Here is a 27164-nt window from a genome sequence, read left to right on the forward strand (position 1 = left end):
ACTCCGAGCTCCTCCTGGGTGTCAGAGCTCCTCACCCTATCCATAAGAGTGTGCCCTGCCACCCTGCGAAGGAAACTCAATTCGGCTGCTTGTATCTAAGATCTTGTCCTTTCAGTCATGACCTAAAGCTCATGACCATAGGTGAGAGAAGGAGCGTAGATTGACCGGTAAATCGAGAGTTTTGCCTTTCGGCTCAGCTCCTTCTTCACCACAACTGACCGGTACATCGACCGCATTACTGCTGCCACTGCACCAATCCGCCTGTCAATCTCACGCTCCATTCTTCCCTCACTCGTGAACAAAATCCCGAGATACTTGAACTCCTCCACCTGGGGTACGGACTTTCCTCCAACCTGGAGATGTCAAACCACCTTTTTCCTGTGGAGCACCATGGCCTCGGACTTGGAGGTGCTGATTCTCATCCCAGCCGCGTCACACTCGCTAGCACAGGGGTGTCAAACTCAATTCCTGGAGGGCCGAAGCCCTGCACAGTTTAGTTCCAACCCTGCTCCAACACACTTACCTGTAGGTTTCAAACAAGCCTGAAGGACTCAATTAGTTTGATCAGGTGTGTTTAATTAGGGTTGGAACTAAACTGTGCGGAGCTGCGGCCCCTTTTGGAACTGAGTTTGACACCTGTGCGCTAGCAAATCGCCCAAGTGCATGCTGAAGGTCCATGTTCGATGAAGCCAACCGTACAACATCGTCTGCAAATAACAGATGTAATCCTGTGGTCCCCGAACCGGACCCCCTCCAGCCCAAGGCTGCGCCCATGAAATTCTGTCCATAAAAATTATGAATATAATTATTTCTTTAGTATTTCTTTATTTATTTTATAGTATATTTTTTTCAAAGCTGGAGCCGGGCCATCACTTCAGACACACTGATCCTCTAATTCTAATGAATAGTGGCACTACTAGACTAGTTTCACTAGAATTGCTCATTTATTCATGAGTGCAGAAGTAGAACAGCACCGTGGAAAATAGGTTTGTGCGGATAATGTTAAAGCGGCTTGCCATACTCGAGCGGCCTCTAAATGCCCCTCACAGGGGTCCGTCACAAAAACACGCAAACAGACAGCGGATGATCGCGGGTTCAGCGGGTGCACTGATTTCTGCAAACTCGGACGCTTTCAGAGAGAGTTTGATTTGCGCAAAGAGATGCGAAGAGTTACGCCGCATTCATGCGTAATTCCTGGCGCGAGCTCCACGATTGCACCTTTCTGCCAAATCAGTGGTGAAATCCGCGGAATGTTCCATTAACGGGAACAGCTGAGGATCATGCCGCACCGAACATGGGAGAGATGTGAAGGATTGCACGGAGAAATGTCCGCGATTGAGATGCACGCAAATTAACAATCAGGTAACGCGCGCGCGACTTCTCCGTTTTCCTGACGCGGATTTCCCTGCGTTTTCGCGCAGGCGAGCGCATCGCGTGTTTTAGGTATCAGCGTGTTTTCTTGTCTTGTCCCCCTGAAAGCCTTGAGCCCCTCCTTGTTTTGCTGCTGTAATGCTGTAATGTTTACATTGGATTGGAAGTGCATGGATGGACGGGACGCGGGAGCGCTTGTGTCAGATGCGCGTGATGGTGTGCATGCACGCGTTCATCAGTATTTTCATCATTTTTGTAGCAGCGGGTTTTCTCTGCAGTGAGGCCCTTTGAAAATGCTGCAAAAAATCATTATGACCTATGCATGCTCGAAATCAAGTCTAACATGATTATTAAGTGAATAGGTGCTTTGGTGTTGGTGCTTCTGCAGTCGACTTCATGCATTATACATCAAGTGTCACTCACAGCCAATGAAGTGCGTGTTTGAAGGTGTCGGTTCGGGAACTTTAAAGTGCATTGAGTAAATCAGATGTTAGTTTGAGCGCCGTGCGCGCGTGTGTGTGCGCGCGTGTGTGTCCGCCGGCTCGCCATTTGGCGCAAGGCTTATGTAACAGACTGGGCTGTGACACACTGTCTCTGATGGAGAGGCGGAGGAGAAATCTGGAGAGAGAACAACACTTTTGCATGTTCCCCAGCATCATGTTCTCTCTGGCTTGACATTTAGTCCACAGCAACACAAATAATCATAGTAATATTTATATTTTATATTTAACAACAACAAAGCTCCAATAACTACTATCGCAATGTGTAGTAGTAAATAAATACTAAATATTACATTAAAACACTATCACCATACTGCATATATTATAGTTTATTTAACTATTTGTTAATGAATGCTACAGAATACCATGGGAAGGAACTGATAAACTGTAAATACTGTAGTATATTTTTACACCTTGGTGTATGGTAGCATAATAAACTACCCAAACAAAGTCTTGTGGCCTATCTAAGTTTTAGGAACAACACATAATAACTTGACTTCTAGTTTGGTATCAGAAGTGGCTTATATGAAAGGCAAAGGCCTCTAGATTACGCTTATTTGACCACAATAAAATATGATCATGTCTTGATTTTTAATTATTAATTTAATTATTAAAGTCAGGAAGGTCTAAAGAATGAATATTGTGTCTGACTCCATCATGAGCTTGGAGGACTGCATCCATACATCTCTGACATGACTCACATCACTGATTAATAAAGTCATCTGGAATGGCAAAGAAAGCGTTCTTGCAGGACTCCCAGAGTTCATCAAGAGTCTTTGGATTCATCTTTAATGCCTCCTTCTTCATCTTACCCCAGACATGCTCAATAATGTTCTTGTCTGGTGACTGGGCTGGCCAATCCTGGAGCAGCTTGACCTGCTTTGCTTTCAGGAGCTTTGATGTGGAGGCTGAAGTATGAGAAGGAGCGCTATCCTGCTGGAGAATTGTCCCTCTCCTGTGGTTTGTAATGTAATGGGCAGCCCAAATGTCTTAATACCTCAGGCTGTTGATGTTGCAGATCTCTCGCACGCCCCCATACTGAATGTAACCCCAAACCATGATTTTTCCTTTACCAAACTTGACTGATTTCTCTGTGAATCTTAGCTCCATGCTGGTTCTAGTAGGTCTTCTGCAGTATTGGTGATGATTGGGATGCAGATGTTTGAGCAGAAAAATCCACCTTCTGACACTTTTCCGAATGATCAACAAAGAAGTCAAGTTATTATTTGTTGCTCTTACAACTGGGATGCACAACAAGACTTTTGTCAGGTGGTGTATATACTCTATAGTGGTGTAAAACTACAGTATTGTATCAAAATCCAAAATTAAATCAAACAAAAAGTTCTTAGGGGTAGCTTAAATAATGTGTCGGTGCCCTTTAAGTTAGGGATTCATCAGAATAAACAGCAAAAGTCAGTCCATCTCACTCGAAACATGTGGAGAAAAAACATATTAAAAAGCCTTCATTGACATGGCTAATCCTTAAAACTGCACCTATGCATTTCGGCTAACACTTGCCTTCATCAGCTAACCTCAGGGTACAGTGTTGTGTCATTTGTTTTTATTATTTGGTTGTTGTGTGAGTACTATAGCAATAATTTAATTACCACAACAAATCAAAGTAATTTAGTAATGCATTCAGAAATGGTGTGCTCTGTTCTTGTAATATTATAAGATTAAATATTATCTAAAACTCATAGCAGACTGTTGTAAGATGCTATAAAGTCAACTTGCAGTCAGTTGCATGTTGGGTAGTTTGGCAAGTGAATCTAAACACTTGCATTGTATTTGATTTTATTTATAAGCATTATGAATAATGTACATACGGCCAGTTTTTAAGCATGGAAAAATAAGCTTTACTTGCATGGGATGTTTTTTTGAAGCCTTCTTTTGACATTGGGTTTGGGCTGATTTACTTTATGCATTGCATTGTGTTAATGGAGTTCATTAGTTAGACCGTGATGCATCTTGACTGTGTTGTATCTTTGAAACCTGCACTTCAGAATGAATGTCAGTGGTGTAAATAAATCAGATACTCACTTTTAGGAGCTGCAGGCAACTGTGTATACACATCTACAACAGCTGTGTACTATAAAGGAGAAAGTTTAGTTTACGTGAACATGAGGAATATGCATAACCAACCTATTATCAATTTCAACAGATGATAATGGTATCTTCCAAACGTTACATTAAAGTCTGTTTTAAAAGTTTTTAGACCCCCCAAACAACTTATAGAAAGAAAAACGTGTTTATTTCAGTAAAAGCAACTACAAAAAGTCAAAACAAAACACTGTTACTTATAGTTTATGTGAACTAATTGCAATTTGCATGGATTTTTTTATATAGACTTCCCTTTACTTGCATTCTCTTTATTAGTTTCTAGAAGTGATTATATTATTATTATATTATATTTCATTCATTAATGCATTTATTATTTTGAGTAATATAAATATAGATCTAAAAAAATGTTTTGTTCAACATTTAATTTATTTATTTAGCTGTGGTGTAATGTGGTGTGGTGTTTAGTACTATAATATGTGGTAGTATAATATACTTGATATTTGTTAAAAAAAATACAGCATTGGATCATTTGTGGTAAAGTCTAGAAGGGAGTTTAATCCATATTTTTGATCATATTATTATTATATTATATTACATTCATTAATGCATTTATTATTTTAAGCAATATAAATATAGATCTTAAAAATGTTTTGTTCAACATTTAATTAATTAATTTATTTATTTTGCTGTGGTGTAATGTGGTGTGTTGTTTAGTACTATAATATGTGGTAGTATAATATACTTGATATTTGTTTAAAAAAATACAGCATTGGATCATTTGTGATAAAGTCTAGAAGGGAGTTTAATCCATATTTTTACATTACTGTGAGGGTTGGTGTAGGGTAGGTGTTAATAAAATAAAAAAATGGGTATTTTAATAAATAATATGAATAATATTCTGTATAATTACACTTTCTATATCACTGTGAGGGTTGGGATGTGGGTAGATGTTAATAAAATACAATTTAATAGGAAATTGAATGAATAATATGAATAATAATCTGTATAATTGCTATTTTTACACTACTGTGAGGGTTGGGATGTGGGTAGGCATTAATAAAATACAATTTAATGGGTAATTTAATGAATAATAATCTGTATAATTGCTGTTTTTACACTACTGTGAGGGTTGGGGTAGGGGTAGGCATTAATAAAATACAATTTAATGGGTAATTTAATGAATAATAATCTGTATAATTGCTGTTTTTACACTACTGTGAGGGTTGGGGTAGGGGTAGGCATTAATAAAATACAATTTAATGGGTAATTTAATGAATAATAATCTGTATAATTGCTGTTTTTACACTACTGTGAGGGTTGGGATGTGGGTAGGCATTAATAAAATACAGTTTAATGGGTAATTTAATGAATAATAATCTGTATAATTGCTGTTTTTACACTACTGTGAGGGTTGGGGTAGGGGTAGGCATTAAAAAAATACAATTGAATGAGTAATTTAATGAATAATATAAATAATTCTTGTTAACCCCTGGCCACTTCCGTATGCCTTTTAGCTACACCCATAATTTGTTAATTTTACTGTAGTTGTTTTGCCATAGCAATGGTAGACCAGCTGGTTAATTGAAGTGCTTTAGTATAGAATGGTTCAAGAACACTACAGTATTTACACTGTAAACAAAGTGCAGGGTTACACAAAGTTCCCAACACAAATTTAGTTTGGGGAAAAAAAGTTGGACGCTTCACATTTCCAAGTGTCTCAGCAGCAGAAGTCGTCAGAGTTTGGTTAAACTCAGAACGCAGTGAATGGAAGACTACAACAAATAGCTGTTTTTCAATCCTATTTGCTACAATTATAAAAGAAAACTCCACCAAGGTGTTATCAAGACTTTCAGAGCAGGAAAATAATAGTGTGAGACTAATAATGCCTGCTAGAAAATAGAATAGCGTCAAACTTACTGTCCAACTCCTATAGACTGCAATATTAACACCTCGCATAATTCGTTTTTTGTCATTTGATGCAAAGATGATATAATACATACATAAATACAAATAACTGTACATAAACTTTCAAGGATTTAAGATACTGATGACCGCATCATATTAGTCTCGCAAAAAGTGTTCATTGTTTTTACAAATTTAAGTGGATTGAATGTAAAACTATTAAATTGTCCTTAAAATTCTGAAGAATTGTGTTGTTTAAACTCATTTTAAATAAGTACTTTGAACAAACTTCAATAGTCGTTTTTTAAGTGTACTCTACAGTGTTGTTTTAAGGTGTGCAGTGACATTGTGAATTCAGAATAACCCTCATTGCCCGCCTCAGTTAGTGGAGCAACTCATTTTAAATGAGTGACCTTGTTAGCAAAGGTTAAGCAGAGGGACCACGCCTCACTTTGCGTCCTTAACCAATCACCTACTCCCTAAAATCTATTTAAGGCAGACCAGCCCTCTAGCATTGTTGGTCTTATTTTCTCAAAGCCACCCTCAATCCTTCTATTTCCTTACTTCCCATTACCAAACCTTCTCTTCCCTCCTGGGTTGAATCTTTTGGTTCAACCAAAATATTACAAAGACACTACCCCCAATCTGCACTCTAAAAAATAACTCAAGAGCTCTGTTACCACTACATAGTTCAATACATTATTGTAACTTAAAAATTCTAAAATGCTGATTAGATTAAAACTTTTAAGTTGCCAGAATAATTTTATTAAGTTTTCAAAGCAGGAACATATTGATAATTCCATCAATTTAACAATGCAGCTAATTTAAAGGTAAATATATCTGTCAGTTGCTTTAAAACAATATTTAACTTGTAGCAACCCAAAGAAATTGGGTTGATAACTCACACTAATGGAGTTGTTTTGTATTTTTAAGTCCACACACTGATGTTTTTGTTATTTTTTACACTGATAATATGGGACAGTACATGTTTTGTTTTGTAAAACAATGAAAAGCTGTAGTTTAATACAAATAAAAAACTACAGAAAAACAAAAATGTTTTATAAATGTATTTCTTACAAGCATAAACAGTTAATTTGAAAACAAACAAAAAACTTAACATTTTTGGCTACTTAATTTATTTGGAGTTCTAAACTTGAAAATGTGCATGTAATTAAGTACATAACACTGGATTTGTTTTTAATCTTAAAATAAAAATAAAAAAACTAATTTAAACAACATTTTTAGTACTCAACTCATAGATTTTAGGGTTTTGCTATGTAAAAATGCCTCTAATTGAAGAGGAAAATATTTAGCTAACATAATAAAGTTTGTTGTCTGAAATTCATTTTGTTAGATGTTGTCGTAACTTTAATATATTAATGCAAACTGTTGCGTTAATTTGTTTTGTTTAGTCTAAACAATATTTTTAGAGTGTGAGTGTCTGGGCATCATCGTAGCACATCCAATCAACCTATCTACATGTTCACTATTTATCCTTTTACTTCCGTTCCCCTTCATCCCACTGTTCCCTCACCACCCCTTTTCATCCCTACAATAAAGTCTAGCTCAAAGTGTGGCGTGGTCCATGCTGCTGAAAATAGTACTTTGAACAAGCTGCAGAAGTCATTTAAGCGACTCTACAGTATTGTTTAAAGTGTACAGTGACAGTGTGCATGCAAAATAGCCCTTACTGCCTGCCTCCGTTTGTGGACCAGCTTATTTTAAATAGTTAACTTGTTAACAAAGGTTTGGCAACGGGACCCCGCCTCACTTTGCCTCCTTAACCAATCACCTATTGCCTAAAACTTATTTAAGGCAGACCAGCCTTCCAGCACTGTTCTTCTAATTCTCTCGAAACCACCCTCCCTTCTTCCCTCTATTTCCATACTTCCAATTAACAACCCTTATAACCCTCTCTTCCCTCTTCTGGGGGTCCAATCACTCTTCCAAAATATTACAGAGACACTACTGTCCCACCCCTATAGACTGCAATATTAACACCTCGCATAATTTGTTTTTTGTCATTTGATGCAAAGATGATATAATACATACATAAATACATATAACTGTACATAAACTTTCAAGGATTTAAGATACTGATGACCGCATCATATTAGTCTCGCAAAAAGTGTTCATTGTTTTTACAAATTTAAGTGGATTGAATGTAAAACTATTAAATTGTCCCTAAAATTCTGAACAATTGTGTTGTTTAAACTCATTTTAAATAAGTAGTTTGAACAAACTTCAATAGTCGTTTTTTAAGTGTACTCTACAGTGTTGTTTTAAAGTGTGCAGTGACATTGTGAATTCAGAATAACCCTCATTGCCCGCCTCAGTTAGTGGAGCAACTCATTTTAAATGAGTGACCTTGTTAGCAAAGGTTAAGCAGAGGGACCACGCCTCACTTTGCGTCCTTAACCAATCACCTACTCCCTAAAATGTATTTAAGGCAGACCAGCCCTCTAGCATTGTTGGTCTTATTTTCTCAAAGCAACCCTCAATCCTTCTATTTCCTTGCTTCCCATTAACAAACCTTCTTATCCCTCCTGGGTTGAATCTTTTGGTTCAACCAAAATATTACAGAGACACTACCTCCACTCTGTCTGGGCATCATCGTAGCACATCCAATCAACCTATCTACACGTTCACTATTTATCCTTTTACTTCCGTTCCCCTTTATCCCACTGTTCCCTCACCACCCCTATTCATCCCTGCAATAAAGTCTAGCTCAAAGTGTGGCGTGGTCCATGCTGCTGAAATAAGTACTTTAAACAAGCTGCAGAAGTCATTTAAGCGACTCTACAGTATTGTTTAAAGTGTACAGTGACAGTGTGCATGCTAAATAGCCCTTACTGCCTCCGTTTGTGGAACAGCTTATTTTAAATAGTTAACTTGTTAACAAAGGTTTGGCAACGGGACCCCGCCTCACTTTGCCTCCTTAACCAATCACCTATTGCCTAAAACTTATTTAAGGCAGACCAGCCTTCTAGCACTGTTCTTCTAATTCTCTCGAAACCACCCTCCATTCTTCCCTCTATTTCCATACTTCCAATTAACAACCCTTACAACCCTCTCTTCCCTCTTCTGGGGGTCCAATCACTCTTCCACAATATTACAGAGACACTACCCCCACTCTGAATTCTTAGGGCATCGTTGTAGGACATCCAATCAACCTATCTACCTGTTTACTGTTTATCCTTTTACTTCCATTCCCCTTCATCCCACTGTTCCCTCACCACCCCTATTCATCCCTACAATAATTTCACTGTTCTTCTCCTTCTCTAAAACCCTCCCTCTATTTCCTCGCCTCCCATTAACAAACCTTATAACCCTCTCCTCATTCCTAGGTTGAATCTTTTGGTTCAACCAAAATATTACAGAGACACTAGCCCCACTCTGAGGGGCATCATCGTAGGACATCCAATCAACCTACATGTTCACTGTTTATCCTTTTACTTACGTCCCCCTTTATCCCACTGTTCCCTCACCACCCCTATTCAACCCTACAATAAAGTCTAGCTCAAAGTGTGGCGTGGTCCATGCTGCTGAATTAAGTACTTTGAACAAACTGCATTAGTCAGTTTTAAGTGTACCTACTCTTCAGTGTTGTTTTAAAGTGTGCAGTGACATTGTGAATGCACAAAACCCCCTTGTTGCCCCGCCTCAGTTAGAGGAGCAGTTGAGCAGGTTTGTGTTCAGTGAAGAGGAAGTGTTGCTCAGATCAGACTGCAGCATCTAGAAAGCGACTGGCTGCCTGAGCTCTTGCGTGCTACTTTTAGAGGAAGAAGGCGTGACTACAGAAGCACAACAATATTGAACAGCACCCATGTCTCGCACACACACAGCTAGTTGAATGCACAGGATCTGATAATAAAGGAAACCGCGGATGCACGCTAGAAGAAGTTTGCTGGAGATCTGCTGATGCTAGTAGTCGAGGATCAACAACAACAACAAACCACTCGAGCTCGTCAACTAGGAAATGCACTTCGCGTTAAGCATGACTGCATGCTAGTCTGCCAGGACGACTACTTTTGGGCGGATAGTAATAATAGATGTAATACAGATTGCATCGTTTCATTCGTCAACAAGCAAAGCAAGCGCGTGGACGAGTCGGAAACTCGCGCGCGCCATTGAAAACAAGTAAGCACCATATTTCTCATGCGTTCACACTTTTTGATTCATAATCACATGTATATCATACATTAAACCATTTAATGTTCAAAACTCTGGCTTTTTAGACATGCATACTGTGGCGTTCGTCCAAACCGTGTTTCTTTTGTCAGGGTGCATCCCTGCATTTCCTGTTTAGCTCTCCATCTGCTTTTTGCTGTATGCTAGCGGCTAATAAGAGCGCCTGCTACGTGTTTAACACGTTATTTTAAACATGCACGAACTCAATGAACCCATAAGTAGTTGTGTTTTAAATGCACGAGGTTGAATGCGTGTGTTTGCACGTGAAACTTCGCCCTCGCGACTCTTCTTTGTGCTATTGTTGTTGATGTCCAGTGCATGAGCCATAATGACACTTCTAATGGTTTTGTTGATATCAAATGCGTCCTGTTGGTAAATAAACACACATATCGTGTTTAAATCGCGTGCACATGTCCTCGTGCTCGAGCGGTTATTGGGGATAAAGTGATGCGCGCGCGGGTTTGGTGGCGCTCCTTTGTTATTGCTTTGTCTGTGTTGGAGCACATGGCCCTCCACGCTTTTGTTTTTGAAGTTACAGCTCACTCTCTTTGTGGCAAATCAACCATGTCTTTATGTTAAACACCAATTTAGGCATGCACTTTTATATGCATTCGCTTTATCTGTGTTTCTTAGTTTTAACGCGCTCCTGTATATATAATTGATTGGTGTAAAGTTGGTTTTATATTCGTACATTCGGTTAATTTGTTGAATATTTCGTCTAAAATTGCATGCAAGTATGACTTCCAACCAACATTAGTGCTATTTAATTAACTGTGAGCAATGCTGTACTTTGATAGTCACTGGCTGCTAATATGAGTTTACTATTTATAATTAGCAAACACCACTTCTGAAATGATATTAAAATGTGTTTATAATTGACTTTACCTCAATATTTGGTTGTGATGTCAGAAGTTGATTGTGTGTATTAATGCATGCACAGATGGTTTTTGATGATGGAGATGTTATGCACTTGTCCTTAGTGTGATCTTTTGTTGGTGATGATGATTTGTGGTGTGTCTCAATGGGTTTGTGTAAATTTGTGACGTGCTACTTTTGAATATTCTGTCTAAAATTGCATGCAAGTATGACATAACCAACATTAGTGCTATTTAATTAACTGTGAGCAATGCTGTACTTTGATAGTCACTGGCTGCTAATATGAGTTTACTATTTATAATTAGTAAAGACCACTTCTGAAATGATATTAAGAAGTTGAATATAAAGTCGACCATACCTCAGTTTTTCATTGTGATGTCAGAAGTTTATAGTTGATTGTGTGTATTAATGCATGCTCAGATTTGATGATGGGTTGTTATGCACTTGTCTTCTTTTAGTGTGATTTTCGGTGTGTCTCAATGGGTTTCTGTAAGTTTGTGACATGCTACTTTTGAATATTCGGTCTAAAATTGCATGCAAGTATGACTTCAAACCAACATTAGTGCTATTTAATTAACTGTGAGCAATGCTGTACTTTGATAGTCACTGGCTGCTAATATGAGTTTACTATTTATAATTAGTAAAGACCACTTCTGAAATGATATTAAGAAGTTGAATATAAAGTCGACCATACCTCAGTTTTTCATTGTGATGTCAGAAGTTTATAGTTGATTGTGTGTATTAATGCATGCTCAGGTGGTTTTTAATGATGGGATGTTATGCACTTGTCTTCTTTTAGTGTGATTTTCGGTGTGTCTCAATGGGTTTCTGTAAGTTTGTGACATGCTACTTTTGAATATTCGGTCTAAAATTGCATGCAAGTATGACTTCAAACCAACATTAGTGCTATTTAATTAACTGTGAGCAATGCTGTACTTTGATAGTCGCCGCTAATATGATTTTACAATTGTAAAATTGCAGACAATACTTTTCTGAAATTAAAATGAGTGTGCCAATATAAAATCAACTTTACCTCAATGTTTGATTGTCATATGCAGCGATCAGAAGTTTATAGTTGATTGTGTGTATTAATGCATGCACAGATTTGATGATGGGATGTTATGCACTTGTCTTCTTTTAGTGTGATATTTTGTTGATGATTTTTTGGTGTGTCTAGATGGGTTTATGTAAATTTATGACATGCTACGTTTAAATGAAATTGCATGCAAGTATGACTTCAAACCAACTATAGTACTTATTTAATTAACAGTGAACAATGCTGTACTTTAATAGTCACTGGCTGCTGATATGAGCTGACTATTTATAATTAACAAAGACCACTTCTGAAATGCTATTGAGAATGCGTGAATATAAAATCAACTTTACCTCAGTTTTTCATTGTGATGTCAGAAGTTTATAGTTGATTGTGTGTATTAATGCATGCACAGATGGTTTTTGATGATGGAGATGTTATGCACTTGTTTTCTTTTAGTGTGATCTTTCGTTGATGATGATTTCTGGTGTGTCTCAATGGGTTTTTGTAAGTTTGTGACATGCTACTTTTGAATATTCGGTCTAAATTTGCATCCAAGTATGACATTAAAACAATGTTAGTACTATTTTATTAACAGTGAGCAATGCTGTACTTTAATAGTCGCCACTAATATGATTTCACTATTTAAAAATTGCAGACAATACTTTTCTGAAATTATATTGAGTCTGCGACTCGCAAAACCACTTAAGCTCAATGTTTGATTGTCATGCGCAGTGATCAGAAGTTTATAGTTGATTGTGTGTATTAATGCATGCACAGATGGTATTTGATGAGGATGTTATGCACTTGTATTATTTTAATGTGATCTTTTGTTGATGATTTTCGGTGTGTCTCAATGGGTTTATGAAAATTTGTGACATGCAGCTTTTGAATATTCGGTCTGAAATCACATGCAAGTATGACTTCAAACCAAGTGTGCCGCAAGCCTGCGTTTGAGTGAAGGTCTCGGCCGTTAGATCGCCCCCCTGGGGGCTGGCTGCAGTACAAGTCATAAAGCCCGCCTCCTCCATGTTAATGAAGGAGACTTGAGCCCAAATAAAAAAATGTATTACACTTGCAATAAAATGTCCCGAAAGATGGTTCTGGTCGATTAAGGCACTGGTTATTGTGCTGAAATAGGTGCAGATCTTCATTTGTGTAAACAGTTTGTTTTTAGCAGTAATTTAATGCTGGGCGTGTCATCGTGATTGACAGCTGTGATTGACAGTTTCTCAAAGCGCGGCGTCTGAGCTTCGGCAGAAGACTGAAGTGTTATTATTCGATTTCTGTGTTATTTTACCATGACAAAATGAGTTCAGCAGTAAACTATAGTTTCTGACATACATGATCTGGTGGAACACTGTTTATTCGCTAAGGTCAGGGCTTTTTTCGGGCTTTATTAGTTTGCTGATACACGTCTAACCACCCAGATAGCAAAATACACTTGGACCAGTTCGGCTAGATTCTTGCCTGCCGGAGACTTACCCCTCAGAGCTCAGACTGACTACCTCTACTGGACCTACTCCGGATGCCTGGACTCACTGCCTGATTCCAGCCCGAGTCAATCGAGCCAGATGCGGCGGCTGAGCGAGCAGGCGCTGCCGCATGCGAGCCGGAATCAGCCCGCGACGCCGCGAGTAGGATATGTGCGCTGCTGCCCGGAGCTGGCGCGATTGAATATATAAAACCCTCATATTTGTTAACGTTATTACATCCATTTGTGTTGATATGACAGCAAACGCATGCTGAGAAGTTCGGGGGGCGTGGTTGATTTTGCATAAAGCGTTTGGTTGGAAGCTCGACTCCGCTCATTTTCGCGGCTCCTCCTCTGGCTCCATCAGACAATCCTTCTGCGCATGTCAAGGCTCCAATTTCAGCAGTCTTTTGCGACAGTTTGTGCCCGTCAAACAGGCGTTTTGCCCTCAAGGCGTTCAATGGGAAAAGGGGCTGTCTTTTCCCATTCCCATTTTCCATATTTTTTACAGTCATTGCTTCAAACCAACATTAATGCTATTTAATTAACTGTGAGCAATGCTGTACTTTGATAGTCACTGGCTAATATGAGTTTACTTTTTAAAAACTGCAGACAATACTTTTCTGAAATTATATCGAGTGTGCCAATATAAAATCAACTTTACCTCAATGTTTGATCAGAAGTTTATAGTTGATTGTGTGTATTAATGCACACTCAGATGATTTTTGATGATGGGGAGGTCATGCATGAGTTTTCTTTTAATAGGAAATTTTGTTGAGGATGATTTTCGGTGTCTCGATGGGCTTATGTAAATGTAAGTCCTACATTCTGATGTACTTTTGAAGATAACATTACACACAGTACATTAAAAGCAAACATTCAGTTAGAGCTGCATGATATTGGAAAAATCCAGCATTTCCATTTTTTTTTATTTTGCGATTTTATATATTGCAATATTAATACAATTTCACCAGATGACTTAATATCTGTATTCGGAAAGATTTTATAATGTTAGATCAATTGGGATGATTCTGCAGTGAGAGTGTATATCCATGAAATCTAGTAAACTTTAAACTTTTTGAGGTCCCTAACATGTTTTTTTTGTTGTGGTCTGCACTATCTGTATTGTATGTGTTGCATGTTCATGCATAACCATCTATAAGTAGAAAAAGATACAAGTGTTTTATCGTTTTCCGAGCCTAACAGGATTAAATAATTCATGAAAATTAATTGTTGTTAAAGTCGCAAGTGGTATAGCTTCTTGAGCCTGAATGCTGTTAAAGGGCCATGAACCCCCTTGTTTCAGCAGGGTGTTTTCACACCTCTACTTTGGAAAAAGTCAGAAAAGTGGGCGTGTCCAGCTCTGTTTAGGGGGGAGTGTCGGAGGAACTAAAGTGGGATGGTGTGGGAGTGTCTATTTGGGCAAAAACACACACACACACACACACACACACACACACAGTAGAAAGTGGTGGTGTTTAACCTACATGGACATCTGTAGTCGAATTATTTGCCAAATTATTAAATGTTGGACTTTAACTGCAGTTTGGCTCTTTCATTCAGGGAATTCATTCATGCCCCTCGTGACAAACGAGATATTTGATTCTAAGAGCTGCTCTAAGCGTGTATTTTTTATGCAATGTTTGATACCGCACGGCGAATGAGAGAATAAAAACCCTCTGCATTTCCCGGAAACTTAGATGCACTCGGCAGGTAGCGTCAGAAAGCCGCGTGTGTTTTTCCGGTCACTAAATGCGGTTAAAACCCTATATGAGGTTAAAGTTTGGTTGTGGTGCTAACATGTTTACACTCGGTGCAATAGTTAACTTAGTTCGATACGAACAAACTGAATAAACAAAGAGCACTGGTCGCTCACTTACCAAATCTGTAGAGACAGGACAATCACCAGCAACTAGAGCCGCGTCTTTATTAAGAGGAGACGAGCAGCGAATCCGGATCTCAGCGTTTGCAGATGAGAACAGCTCTCAGGTAAACAATAATCCTCCTTAGATACGTAAGTTATTGTTGTCGAGCGTCGCGTACACTGTTAATCCACACGTGACTCTGAGCTCTCACAGAGAGAAAATAAAAACAAAACTCAACTGCAGCAAACTATAAAAGCAACACTTCACGCTTGTTTTGAAAACACAACGTGGCGTCTCTGTCGTCTAAACACTGACAGTAATGAATATTAATGAAGTGGCACAATAGAGCGCGCTGATTGGTTTGAACCAAGCTTTACTCATGCATTAATGCATCACACTGTAAGACGTAATAAGACACACTCTGGCACAGACGTCCAGTCTGCAAGCTGGAATACACGATATTATGTCATGACCGTGACGCAGCTTCAAAAATTAGTTTCAAACAGGAAGTACGAATTTGCTTGAAATAACGCAAAAACAACCAATTTACACTTTTTAGTGAAATATAGGTGTCCTAATAGTGTTTTTAGCATTGTGGGACACATATACGACTGTCAACAGCTCAAAACACGTGTTCTGGTGTTTCGTGACCCTTTAATGACATTACAACATTGATGCTGTAAAAGGAACCGTATAAAATGAGAAAAAAGTTCACAATAACAGGTCACTGGAAGTGTATCAGCATGGGAACAGCACTAGCTCGGCATATACCCTATCAAGATTTAGATTTTAGGCCAAATTGCCCAGCCCTGGATAAAAAAAAAAATCATAGTTTTTACAATAAAAAAAGTGATTACTGCTCTACATTTTCCCTCATTAAACAAAATATGTTTTATTTTAAGAAACATTTAAAATAGTTTGGAGCAGTAAACAAGTCAGGATAACTAATTCAAATTAATTCTTGACTTCTGCGGTCTTCATTAGATTAATAAACACAGATTTCTTTACAACTTGAGAAGGCGTCTTTGGAGATCTTTCATTGCAAGCCACTGCACTGTTCAGATCTACAGCATGCTGGATGTTGGTGTATAAGTCATTTGGTTGTCTGAAGTTTGCTGAATTGTAGATTTTAATGTGAAAGCTCCTGTTCTGCTGGAGATACTGCATCTTCAATGCACCGGTATATCAAATTGAACCGAATCGAAGGCATGATAATCGTAACCGAACTGTGAGACCAGTATAGGTTCACACCTCTATTGATTACGGTTAACGAATGATTATTTTATTTATTTATATATATTTTTGCCCTCATAGTTCACTGGTAAGTTTTGTACAGTAAATAAGCAATTTTTCATTGGTACAAGCTGCTAATTTCTTTCAGTGTTTAGGTTTTCCACGCTCGACAAGAATTGACATGTCGGCAGTATAGCGTAACGGTCACGTGACTTCACACACGATAGGGAAAGTAATCGAAAAATTAGATAGATTATAGATAAATCATTGTCGATTTTGGTTACTTTTCGATTAATCATCCAGCCCTATTTTTATCCAGGGTTATCATTAGGGCTGAGCAATAAGGATAAAACCATTATTAAATATTGTTATTTTTATATAATTTACACCAGTGTTTCTCAACCACGTTCCTGGAGGATCACCAGCTCTGCACGTTTTCCATGTCACTTTAACCAAACACACCTGATTCAGATCATCCGCTCGTTAGCAGAGAATGAAAGACCTGTGATGGGTACGACAGGCAAAGGAGACATCCAAAACATGCAGTGTTGGTGATCCTGCTGGAATGGAAGGTGGTTGAGAAACCAAAAGATTTATATAATGATAGCCATGTTTTTTTATTATTGTTGAATTTCTGTACCTGAATGCTAGGGGTGTCACAATTTCGATTTTTAATCGAAATCGATCGAAATTTATGCTCAATTTCGATTATCGAATCTAAAAATAGAATCGTCGATGCTGCCACGCCCCCATGTCACGTCAGCTTGGCTTGCCAAGCGGGAAAATAACAGGCTTGTTGAAGTGCTTGTTAAACTGCAGAAGCAGGAGACCCGTCGACAGAACTTAAACCCTCTCCTCTTTCAATGAAGTCGCCGGTGTGGAAGCATTTTGGATTTCCAGTGAGTTATGTTGACAACGTTCGTGTTGTAGACAAAAAAAAAACACAGTTTCGCAAGCTCTGCTATGTACGTATTACGTACGGTTCGTCTGATAGAAAACACCGGCATCGCGATCCTCCGCCCGCCCCCGTTGCAAATCCGCTCGCGAAAAGTTCACACTCAGACCCTGTTTACACTGTCTTTGTTTTTAAATGGCATTTTAGAACGACAACAATTTGACATCCACAGTGGCGTGTAGCATTTCTGAGCAGCCCTCCTTCCTCTCTACCTCTGAAAAAGCACATCACGGTAGGCTACAAATAATTAATTGGTCATTAATGAATTAATTATTCATAATCGAAAATCTAATTCAATCGTGTCTTTAGAATTGAAAATGTAATCGAATCGAGGATTTGGAGGATCGTGACACCCTTACTGAATGCTGTTGGGCCTACTCACACTATGCTATCCGAACCGTGCCCAGGCCCGTTTCCCGGATCGTTTGAGAAGTGTGAGTGCTCTGAATCGGGCTCAGGCACAGTTCACTTGCACAGTCCCCCCCCTCCAATTGATGCTTGATCTCCCCCCCAGAAGGAGGTCAAAACATGATGTATGGGCGAGTCAGTCCTTTATTACTGACAAATATTTTACTCTGTTCTGCATAATTAAATAAATAAATAACATAAATATACATTTGACCACCCCATAACAGTTCAAACCATTGTTAATGCATTATCGCGCCAATCAGTCTATTTGAGAAACAAGGCTGAAATTGGCAGATCTAAAGCCCTGATAGACCCACAAGACTTTGTTTTCTTGTAAAATACATGTTTGTATCTAGATTTAGACACATTAGACACATAGTTTGTAGTTCAACCTACTGTAGCATCTGAAATAGAATCAGAGAATACAGGAGATCAGAATACACTAAATATCCCTCAAAACGCTGAAAACTTCAATACGTTTTATTAGGAAACCAGATGTAAGTTAACATTAATACATAATGACTGAAGCATGCATTGCACATACTTCACGAAACAGTCAACCCCTCCTGATCGTCAATGAACAAGTCGCACACTGCATAAAACGCTGTTTGTTTAACTTTTATCTTTGCTCTTGTGTATTTGTATATGCTTGTAGTTTATTAGAATGTATGCAAATGTACCTCATGATCATCCCAATTGATCTAAATTAAGGAAATGTTTGCCAATAGACCTATTCAATTCATCTGGTGAAATTATATTTCTGTCGCAATATACAGTGGGGGAAATAAGTGTTAAACACGTCAGTATTTTTCTCAGAAAACCTATTTCTAAAGGCACCGTTGACTTTTAAAATTTTCACCAGAGATTAGTAATAACCGAATAAATACTTGTATAAAAAGAAATTGCATCTAATTAGTTCACAAATGAAGTTGTGTAAAAAAAAAAAAGAAATCACACAGGAAAAATGTATTGAACACATGAAGAAAAGATGGTGTAGTTTGGCAGTGAAAGCCCAGACAGCAGCTGAAATCTCTCAGTAGTTCTCCAGCGACTCTCTGCCCTTCCTCAGTGTAAATCAATATCAGCTGCGTCCGTCCAACATCTACATTAGCAGATGATGAAGATGAAACCAGGGTGGAGATTTCAGCAAGACAATGATCCAAAACACAGGCAAAGAGACTCTCAGATGCTTTCAGAGAAAGAAAAGCAAGCTGTAGAATGGCCCAGCTAATCATCTGATCCAAATCCAATAAGAAAAACTAGTTAAAGCTCAGATTTGATAGACGAGACCCACAGAAGCATCAAGATTTTGACACTGTTGAAGTCCGTGAGAAACTCACACCTGAGCAATGCATGAGACTTCATTCTCCATATGAGAGGCGTCTTTAAGCTGCCATCACGGCAAAAAGCAAAGGGTTGCTGAAGAACTACTGAGAGATTTCAGCTGCTGTTCAGGTCTCTACACTGGCTGCCAGTTACATTCAGAATAGATTTTAAAGTATTATTACTGGTCTATAAATCACTAAATGGATTAGGAGCGCAATACATTACAGATATGCTCACTGAATAACAACCTAACAGATCACTCAGATCATTAGGATCATATAAACTAGAAATTCCAAGAGTTCAGTCAAAGCAGGGTGAATCAGCTTTCAGCCACTATGCCCCCCGCTGCTGGAATCAGCTTCCAGAAATGATCAGATGTGCTGCAACATTAGGCACATTCACATCAAGACTGAACACACATCTGTTTAGCTGTGCCTTTACTGAATGAGCACTGTGCTGCCTCCGACAGATTGCACTATCATGTTTTTCGTTTTCTTTTTCATTCTTTTATAACCTATTTTAACACTTTAAATGGTTTTTATCTGTTTTTAATTATGTTTATTGTCTGCATTTTATGTCCTAAACTTGTCTTTTTTATTCCTGTTTATGTAAAGCACTTTGAATTGCCACTGTGTATGAAATGTGCTATATAAATAAACTTGCCTTGCCTTGCTGTCTGGGCTTTCCATGTCTTTCTACACCTTTCTTTCTTCATGTGTTCAATACCCTTTTCCCTGCGTCATTTAATTTAACTACACAGAACTTCATTTGCAAACTAATTAGATTTCACTTTGCATAAATGATTTTCCTTTGGTCGTCAACATCTGGTGAAGATTTCAAGCCAACAGCACCTTTAGAAATATGTTTTTAAAACGTGTTGAATACTTCCCCCACTGTATATTTCGGTAAAACAAATACCAGCTTGTCATTTTTTTTCCCCAATATCATGCAGCCCTTGATATCATATTGTCGTAATCTTATGTCAGCCCCTGCCTACTAACATAACAAAAGGGTAGTCAATTTGCCCAGAGAGTATTGTTGAGTGTCTGACCAGTACACAAGGCTTAAATGCTCAAACTCCTTTGTTGTTGTGTCTCAAACAGATTCGGGACAATCTGAGGCTGTTCGACACGCGTGCCTCCTGCACTACTGGTCCTCCACCCAGCAGCAGGTGTGGCTCGTTCCTACGACGTCACAAATGCGACCATGGGAAGTAGCAGTGAGTAGGCGGCCAACAACAGCCCCCTTAAACCAGAGGAGGCTCGTCGGGGAGCCCTGCATCACCCCTCTGCACCTCAGGAGAAGGTGAGACAGATGTCTGCGCAAAACAACACCAAAGCAGCGCAGAAGAGGACATATGAGGAATGTTTGTGTCTTTTTGTGCATGCATAAAGTCTTAAAGTAGATCTATTATGCAAAAATCACTGTTTCAATACAGTTGTGTGGCAGCGGTGTGGGAATATTGCCAGCGTCTAATGGTAAACGAGTATTGTTTATAATCAGACTTGATAAAGACTAGCGTTCTCCCTTTGTACATGTCATCAGAGGGGGAAAGCCCCGCCCACTAGTGAATATCTCTCCGTCATTAGCATAAACAGCAGCCTTGAGTGAGAAGCAGCCGTCTGTCCATTAGCCATTAGAGTGTTTGAGCTGCTGAAGATAATGTCAGCATAGACTAAGAGGATTATAGATGTGGAGTTTTGATGAAGCACAAATGAACAGCGACATAGACTGATGCATTCTGACAATCGTAGGCTCATAGGTGTTTGTAACTCCGCCCTTTTTTTTTTTAAAGAGCACAATCTCATTTGAATTTAAAGCAACATTTTTGGAGTCAATTAATGACCATAAATACTCGCAACATAAAATAAAAGTTTTGCCAACAAAAAATTAAGTATTGAGCAAAGATTTTAAAATAATGCTAATTTTTAAAAAAATCGCAAAGTTGAGTTTTGAGAAATGAAAAGGAATTTTGCAAGCAAAAATAAAGAACTGCAAATAAAAATAAAGTAAATATAAGTAAATAATAAAAAAAAATTAACTTAAATAATAAGTAAATATTTGCTAAATATTTTTTTTCCAGTATTGCCTTTACAAAACCTCTGAAGTCAATTGCAGCGCTCATTTTAATTTAGCATTTCAGTCAACCGTGGGTTTTAAAGTACTGTTTTCTTTTTTTTTACACACCACATTTCTGTGCGTTTCACTTTCTGGCCTTAATTTGACATGGGGGCGGAGTCACAGGAACTGGGGCGCATAAGGCATGCCTGGACCTGCTTCCTATGAAGTGATGTCATCAGCTAGAGACATCCTGACACATAGGAAATCAGCCATGAATCGCTGTCATAAGTCTAATCAAGATTAAAATACCGGAACCCTTTGTTTTTCAGGGGGCTGTTTAAATCGTCAAACATTCATTCATTCAATTTTTTTCGGCTTTGTCCCTTTATTGTTCTGGGGTCACCACAGTGGAATGAACCACCAACTTATCCAGCATATGTTTTACACAACGGATGTCTTTCCAGCTGCAACCCAGTACTGGGAAACTAAATCGTCAAACAGTAAAACGTAAAAAAAAAAAAAAAAAAATGCAAATTTGTATTTTTTCCCACTACTCAATTTTTATTTGCAGTTCTTTATTTTTGTTTGCTAAATTTCTTTTTTATTTCTCAAAACTCAATTTTCATTAATTTCTCACTCTTCATTTCTTTCAAACCTATGACTTTCTGTCTGCTGCTGAAAATTAAAAGAAGATATTTTGAAAAATGTTGGAAACGTGTAACCATTGATTTCCACAGTATTTGTTTTACCTAACATAGAAGTCAATGGTTACTAGGCTTGGGCGGTATCCAAATTTTGATATTTCTTATTTTACCTCGTTATCCGGTATTACCGTTCATTATAAAAAAACATATGACGTAAGGCTCAGACAGCATCAGCAAACTGTTAGCTAGTGCCTAAACCATTCAGAAAGTAAATACCGTAAATGCGACCTTAGATTCACGGTCACCTGTTTGTTGAACAATTAGCAAATTGTCTTGTTTGTATTAGAGATCTGCGCGCTGTCTGTAAAAACACACATACACAGCACCACACTCTCTCTCATTCACACACACATAGACAGCACCGAACAAAGACACACAGCATCATGCTCTTTCTCATATACACACACGCACAAACAGCATCCACGCGAGCTCGCTTGGGAGCGATATTGTTAGACCACTCCCGCGCTTTATTCAGAAATTTACTTCCACATCGTAAGAAATCTGGACGGCTCCCGCGGTACTGCAGCAGGAATGCAGACCTCTAGTTCGTGTTTACATTGTCTCCCTTCTTGTTGGATCGAAACCCGAAATACTACCAAATTGCAGAGGTCGACTTCTTCAAGACCAGTTCACTTGGTGCATGACTCGCCATCTTACCCCACCTCTCTCTCTCTCTCTCTCTCTCCTCCACACTGTCCTGTGATGACAATCACGCAAATGAATTTGAAGGCATTAAAATAAATAATATTTCTTATCTAATACTTGTCTCCTATATAAGTGCAGTGTTTTTTATGACGACATAACGGAATTGAAACTGACACTGCTATTTTTAGATCCCGCAATATACCATATTACCGCATTACCACCCAAGCCTAATGGTTACTGGTTTTCAGCTTTCTTCACAATACTTTATTTTTTTTGTTAAACAGAATAAAGAAACTCCATTAACATTTGTAATCATTTTATAGTTTTAATATTTGGGTGAACTATGCCTTTACAGCATAATGTTATGATTATTTATTAATGTAAGATGTTAGTCTCTGTTTTGGATCTCGCTTTACAAAAAGGTTTCTTTAGAGCAGTGGTCACCAAACTTGCTCCTGGAGGGCCGGTGTCCTGCAGATTTTCGCTCCAACCCTAATCAAACACACCTGAACAAGCTAATCAAGGTCTTACTAGGTATACTTGAAACATCCAGGCAGGTGTGTTGAGGCAAGTTGGAGCAAAACCCTGCAGGGACACCGGCCCTCCAGGACCGAGATTGGTGACCCCTGCTTTAGATAATGTAGTTAATAGTAGGATTGGGTTGATAGACGATGCCATCCTTCATCACCGATGGCCTATAGACATTGCAATGCTGAGCTGGCATCCGGATTCTCCACTGCACTCCCGTCGCTGCAGCAACTCACTTGCAAAGAATACACACTTAGGTCCCGTTTACACTAATACATCCTAGTTTTAAAATGGCATTTTAGAACGAAAATGATCCACACAAATTGAACAATGTATGTACAGGAATATTACTATAGACATGATTATTGTATGTACAGATTTATCATGTGCTAATTAAAATGTACACAAAGTATTTTTTATTAAACAAATGTGTGTAAGTAGTGTTGTTTGTTCCACAATTATTATTATCAAATGTTTATCTTATGAAAAGGTGAAAGTTTTCAGTCGTTCTAACCACAAAAGCTTGCGACCCAGAGCCAATGCAAGATAAGCTTCTGTGATTTACAGATATCAATAATTTATAGATATTTAAATATAAGAAACATAATAAAAGTATATCGATGTTTCATATTTAATTGGTTGAAAAAATAAATTATTTAAATTATTTAAAAGGTTTTTCCAAGAGTAATTAGAATTTTCTCATGATCACAATTGAATGTATTTTATTATTATCACAAATGTGTGTATTAGGTTTTCTTTTTATGTTCGTATACGTGTATTTTGATATACACTGACTTTTATTAAAATCATTCATTCATTCATTTTCTTGTCGGCTTAGTCCCTTTATTAATCCGGGGCGTCACAGTGGAATGAACCGCCAACTTATCCAGCAAGTTTTTACGCAGCGGATGCCCTTCCAGCCACAACCCATCTCTGGGAAATGTTATTAAATCAAAATCGGTCAATTATTTGGAAAATTAAATTGAGAAAAGATATTGTTTGCATGATGAATGTGAAATGTATAATACAGTATATTGCCGACATGGCGTTTAAACAGTTAAGCATTCTTACGATTGAATAACTAAATAATGACCTTTTTAAAATAATTTGGTCAAATCAAAAATATTTAGACAGCTTCAACATTTCTCACACTATCACAGTTTATTTGCTTTAGTTTTTAAAATCAGGAACTCGTATTTACACAACTATCAACACTTGGTCCTCAGTCAGCCTGTAATTAGAAATTGCGTTGATGCATTAATGCATTGACAATGTGCTGATAATCGGGTTGATAGTCCGTTGATATTGCTCTATTAATGCGTTGTGTTGATTTAGTTGATGTGTGAATATTTAGTTGATGTTGTGTATTGTATTCCATTGGAAATGTGCTGATAAGGAGATTATAATGTGTTTATTGCCCTGTTAAAGCTTTAATATTGTGTTGATTGTGTTGATATTGAGTACACTTTAGTTGATAATGCTTTAACCTGTGTTGCAGTGATTACGTTGATATTGCATTAATAATGTTGATGTGTTGATATTATGTATTATCTTGACGTGTATTGATAATGTTGATATTGCATTGATAATGTGTATTGTTGATTTTGCGTTGATATCTAGCATTGATTTTGCATTTATATAGCATTCATGTTGCACCAGTATTGCATTGATGTTGCATTCATATAGCATGGATTTCTGCATTCACATAGCATTGATATTGCTAAGATAATACATTGATATTACATTCAGATAGCAATGATACTGCATTCATATAGCACTGATATTGCTTAGATAATGCATTGATATTGCATTCATATAGCATTGATACTGCATTCATATAGCATTGATTTTGCATTCATGTTGCACCTATATTGCATTGATATTACATTCATATTGCATTGATATTGCTTAGTTATTGCATAGATAATGCTTAGATACTGCATTGATATTACATTCATTTAGCATTATTACTGCATTCATATAGCATTGTTATTGCTTAGATATTGCATTGATATTACATTCATATTGCATTGATATTACATTCACATAACATTGATATTGCATTCATATAGCATTGATATTGCTTAGATATTGCATTGATATTGCATTCATATAGCATTGATATTGCATTAATATAACATTGATATTGCTTGGATAATGTGTTGATATGACATTCATATAGCATTGATATTGCATTCATGTTGCACCAATATTGCATTCATATAAGATTGATATTGCATTCATATAGCATTGATATTGCTTAGATATTGCATTGATATTGCATTCATATAGCATTGATATTGCTTTTATATAGCATTGATATTGCATTCATATAGCATTGATATTGCATTCATATAACATTGATATTGCTTTCATATAGCATTGATATTGCATTCATATAGCATTGATATTGCATTCAAATAGCATTGATATTGCTTAGATATTGCATTGATATTGCATTCATATAACATTGATATTGCATTAATATAACATTGATATTGCTTGGATAATGCATGATATTGCATTCATATAGCATTGATATTGCATTCATGTTGCACCAATATTGCATTTGTATTGCATTGATATAGCATTCATATTGCATCGATATTGCATTCATATAGCATTGATTTCCCATTCATGTTGCACCAATATTGCATTCATATAGCATTGGTATTGCTTGGATAATGCATTGATATTGCATTGACATTGCATTCATATAGCATTGATATTGCATTGACTGCTTAGATAATGCGTTGTTATTGCATTTATGTTGCTTTCATATTGAATTAATATTCCTTATATATTTTGCATTCTTATAGAATTATAGAACAGTTTGGATATTGCTTAGATATTGCATTGATATTGTTTGTATATTGCATTGATATTGCATTCAAATTGCTTGAACATTGCATTGATATAGCATTGTTATTGCTTGGATATTGCATCTATATTGTTTAGACATCACATTGCTATAGCATTGATATTGAGTTGTGTTAAAAGCATTGATATAGCATTGATTATTGCTCTGTGTCGCTGATGTGTGCCAGTCCTCCAGTGCGCCATCAGTGGGGCCAGCGAGATCGACCTGCGCTTCACACTTCCCTTCACCAGGATGAGAACTTCCACCACGCCGTCTTCTCCCAGCATCAGCAGGTTCCTTTAGATGAGTCCAGGCAGTACAGCCACAGCGGTGCCGCTCCACGCATGCTGCACACTGCCAACCAGCCTCCTCAACAGAGCTCCATCATGGTGGATCTACACGAGCAGGTACCACCGCAAACACTGACACTCAGGTGCTGCTGTCTGTCACTGAACAACACCGGACATTACTTTTAGCAATTGAAGGTAATAGCTCATGTGTTGGTTTCAGATTTGAAAAAGTCACCGGACCAACATAACAATAATGCATTTTATTAATGGCGCCTTTCTCGACACTCAAGGTCATGCATGATGACGAGGACTGTCTGTTCAGATAGCTGGCAGCTAGCTCTCTGCAACTCTCACACGGTCGCCCACTAAAGCTAAGCAGGGCTGTGCTTGGTCAGTACCTGGATGGGAGACCATATGGGAAAGCTAGGTTGCTGCTGGAAGTGGTGTTAGTGAGACCAGCAGGGGGCGCTCAACCTGAGGTCTGTATGGGTCCTAACGCCCCAGTATAATGATGGAGACTCTATACTGCTCAGTTTTCCTGACTCTCTGTGGTCGTTAAAAGTCCTAGGATGTCCTTCGAAAAAGTAGGGGTTTAAGCCTGGCATCCTGGCCAAATTAACCCACTGGGCTCTGTCCATCATGGCCTCTTAACCATCCCCATATCATAGCTGGCTTGATCACTCTGTCTCCTCTCCACCAATCAGCTGGTGTGTGGTGTGCGGCCTGCTGCAACATGGCTGATGTCACGTCATCCAGGTGGATGCTGCACACTGGTGGTGGATGAGGGGATTCCCCCCCATGTGTAAAGCACTTTGAGTGCCCAGAAAAGCGCTATATAAATGTAAGGAATTATTATTTATTATTAATTATTATAAAAACAG

The 27164-nt window shown here is 37.9% G+C and overlaps 1 protein-coding gene across 12 annotated transcripts in view; it reads left to right on the forward strand.

Moving 5' to 3' along the window:
* The first annotated feature begins 1058 nt into the window (after window positions 1-1058).
* rnf44 (ring finger protein 44) overlaps window positions 1059-27164 on the forward strand; it is a 325815-nt gene continuing 299709 nt past the window's right edge. For 4 of the 12 annotated variants that reach the window (XR_015506912.1, XR_015506913.1, XM_087280852.1 and 1 more), the window contains exons 1-3: window positions 9601-9974; window positions 20299-20500; window positions 26181-26400. Coding sequence is in view for 10 of the 12 variants with exons in the window: in XM_087280852.1 (XP_087136978.1) it covers window positions 20394-20500; window positions 26181-26400 (327 nt within the window). In the remaining 2 variants the exon portion in view is untranslated. 12 annotated transcript variants of the gene reach the window in all.

This window comes from Danio rerio, chromosome 14 (assembly GCF_052040795.2).
Source record: "Danio rerio strain M-AB ecotype USA chromosome 14, GRCz13ab, whole genome shotgun sequence".
Taxonomy (NCBI): domain Eukaryota; kingdom Metazoa; phylum Chordata; class Actinopteri; order Cypriniformes; family Danionidae; genus Danio; species Danio rerio.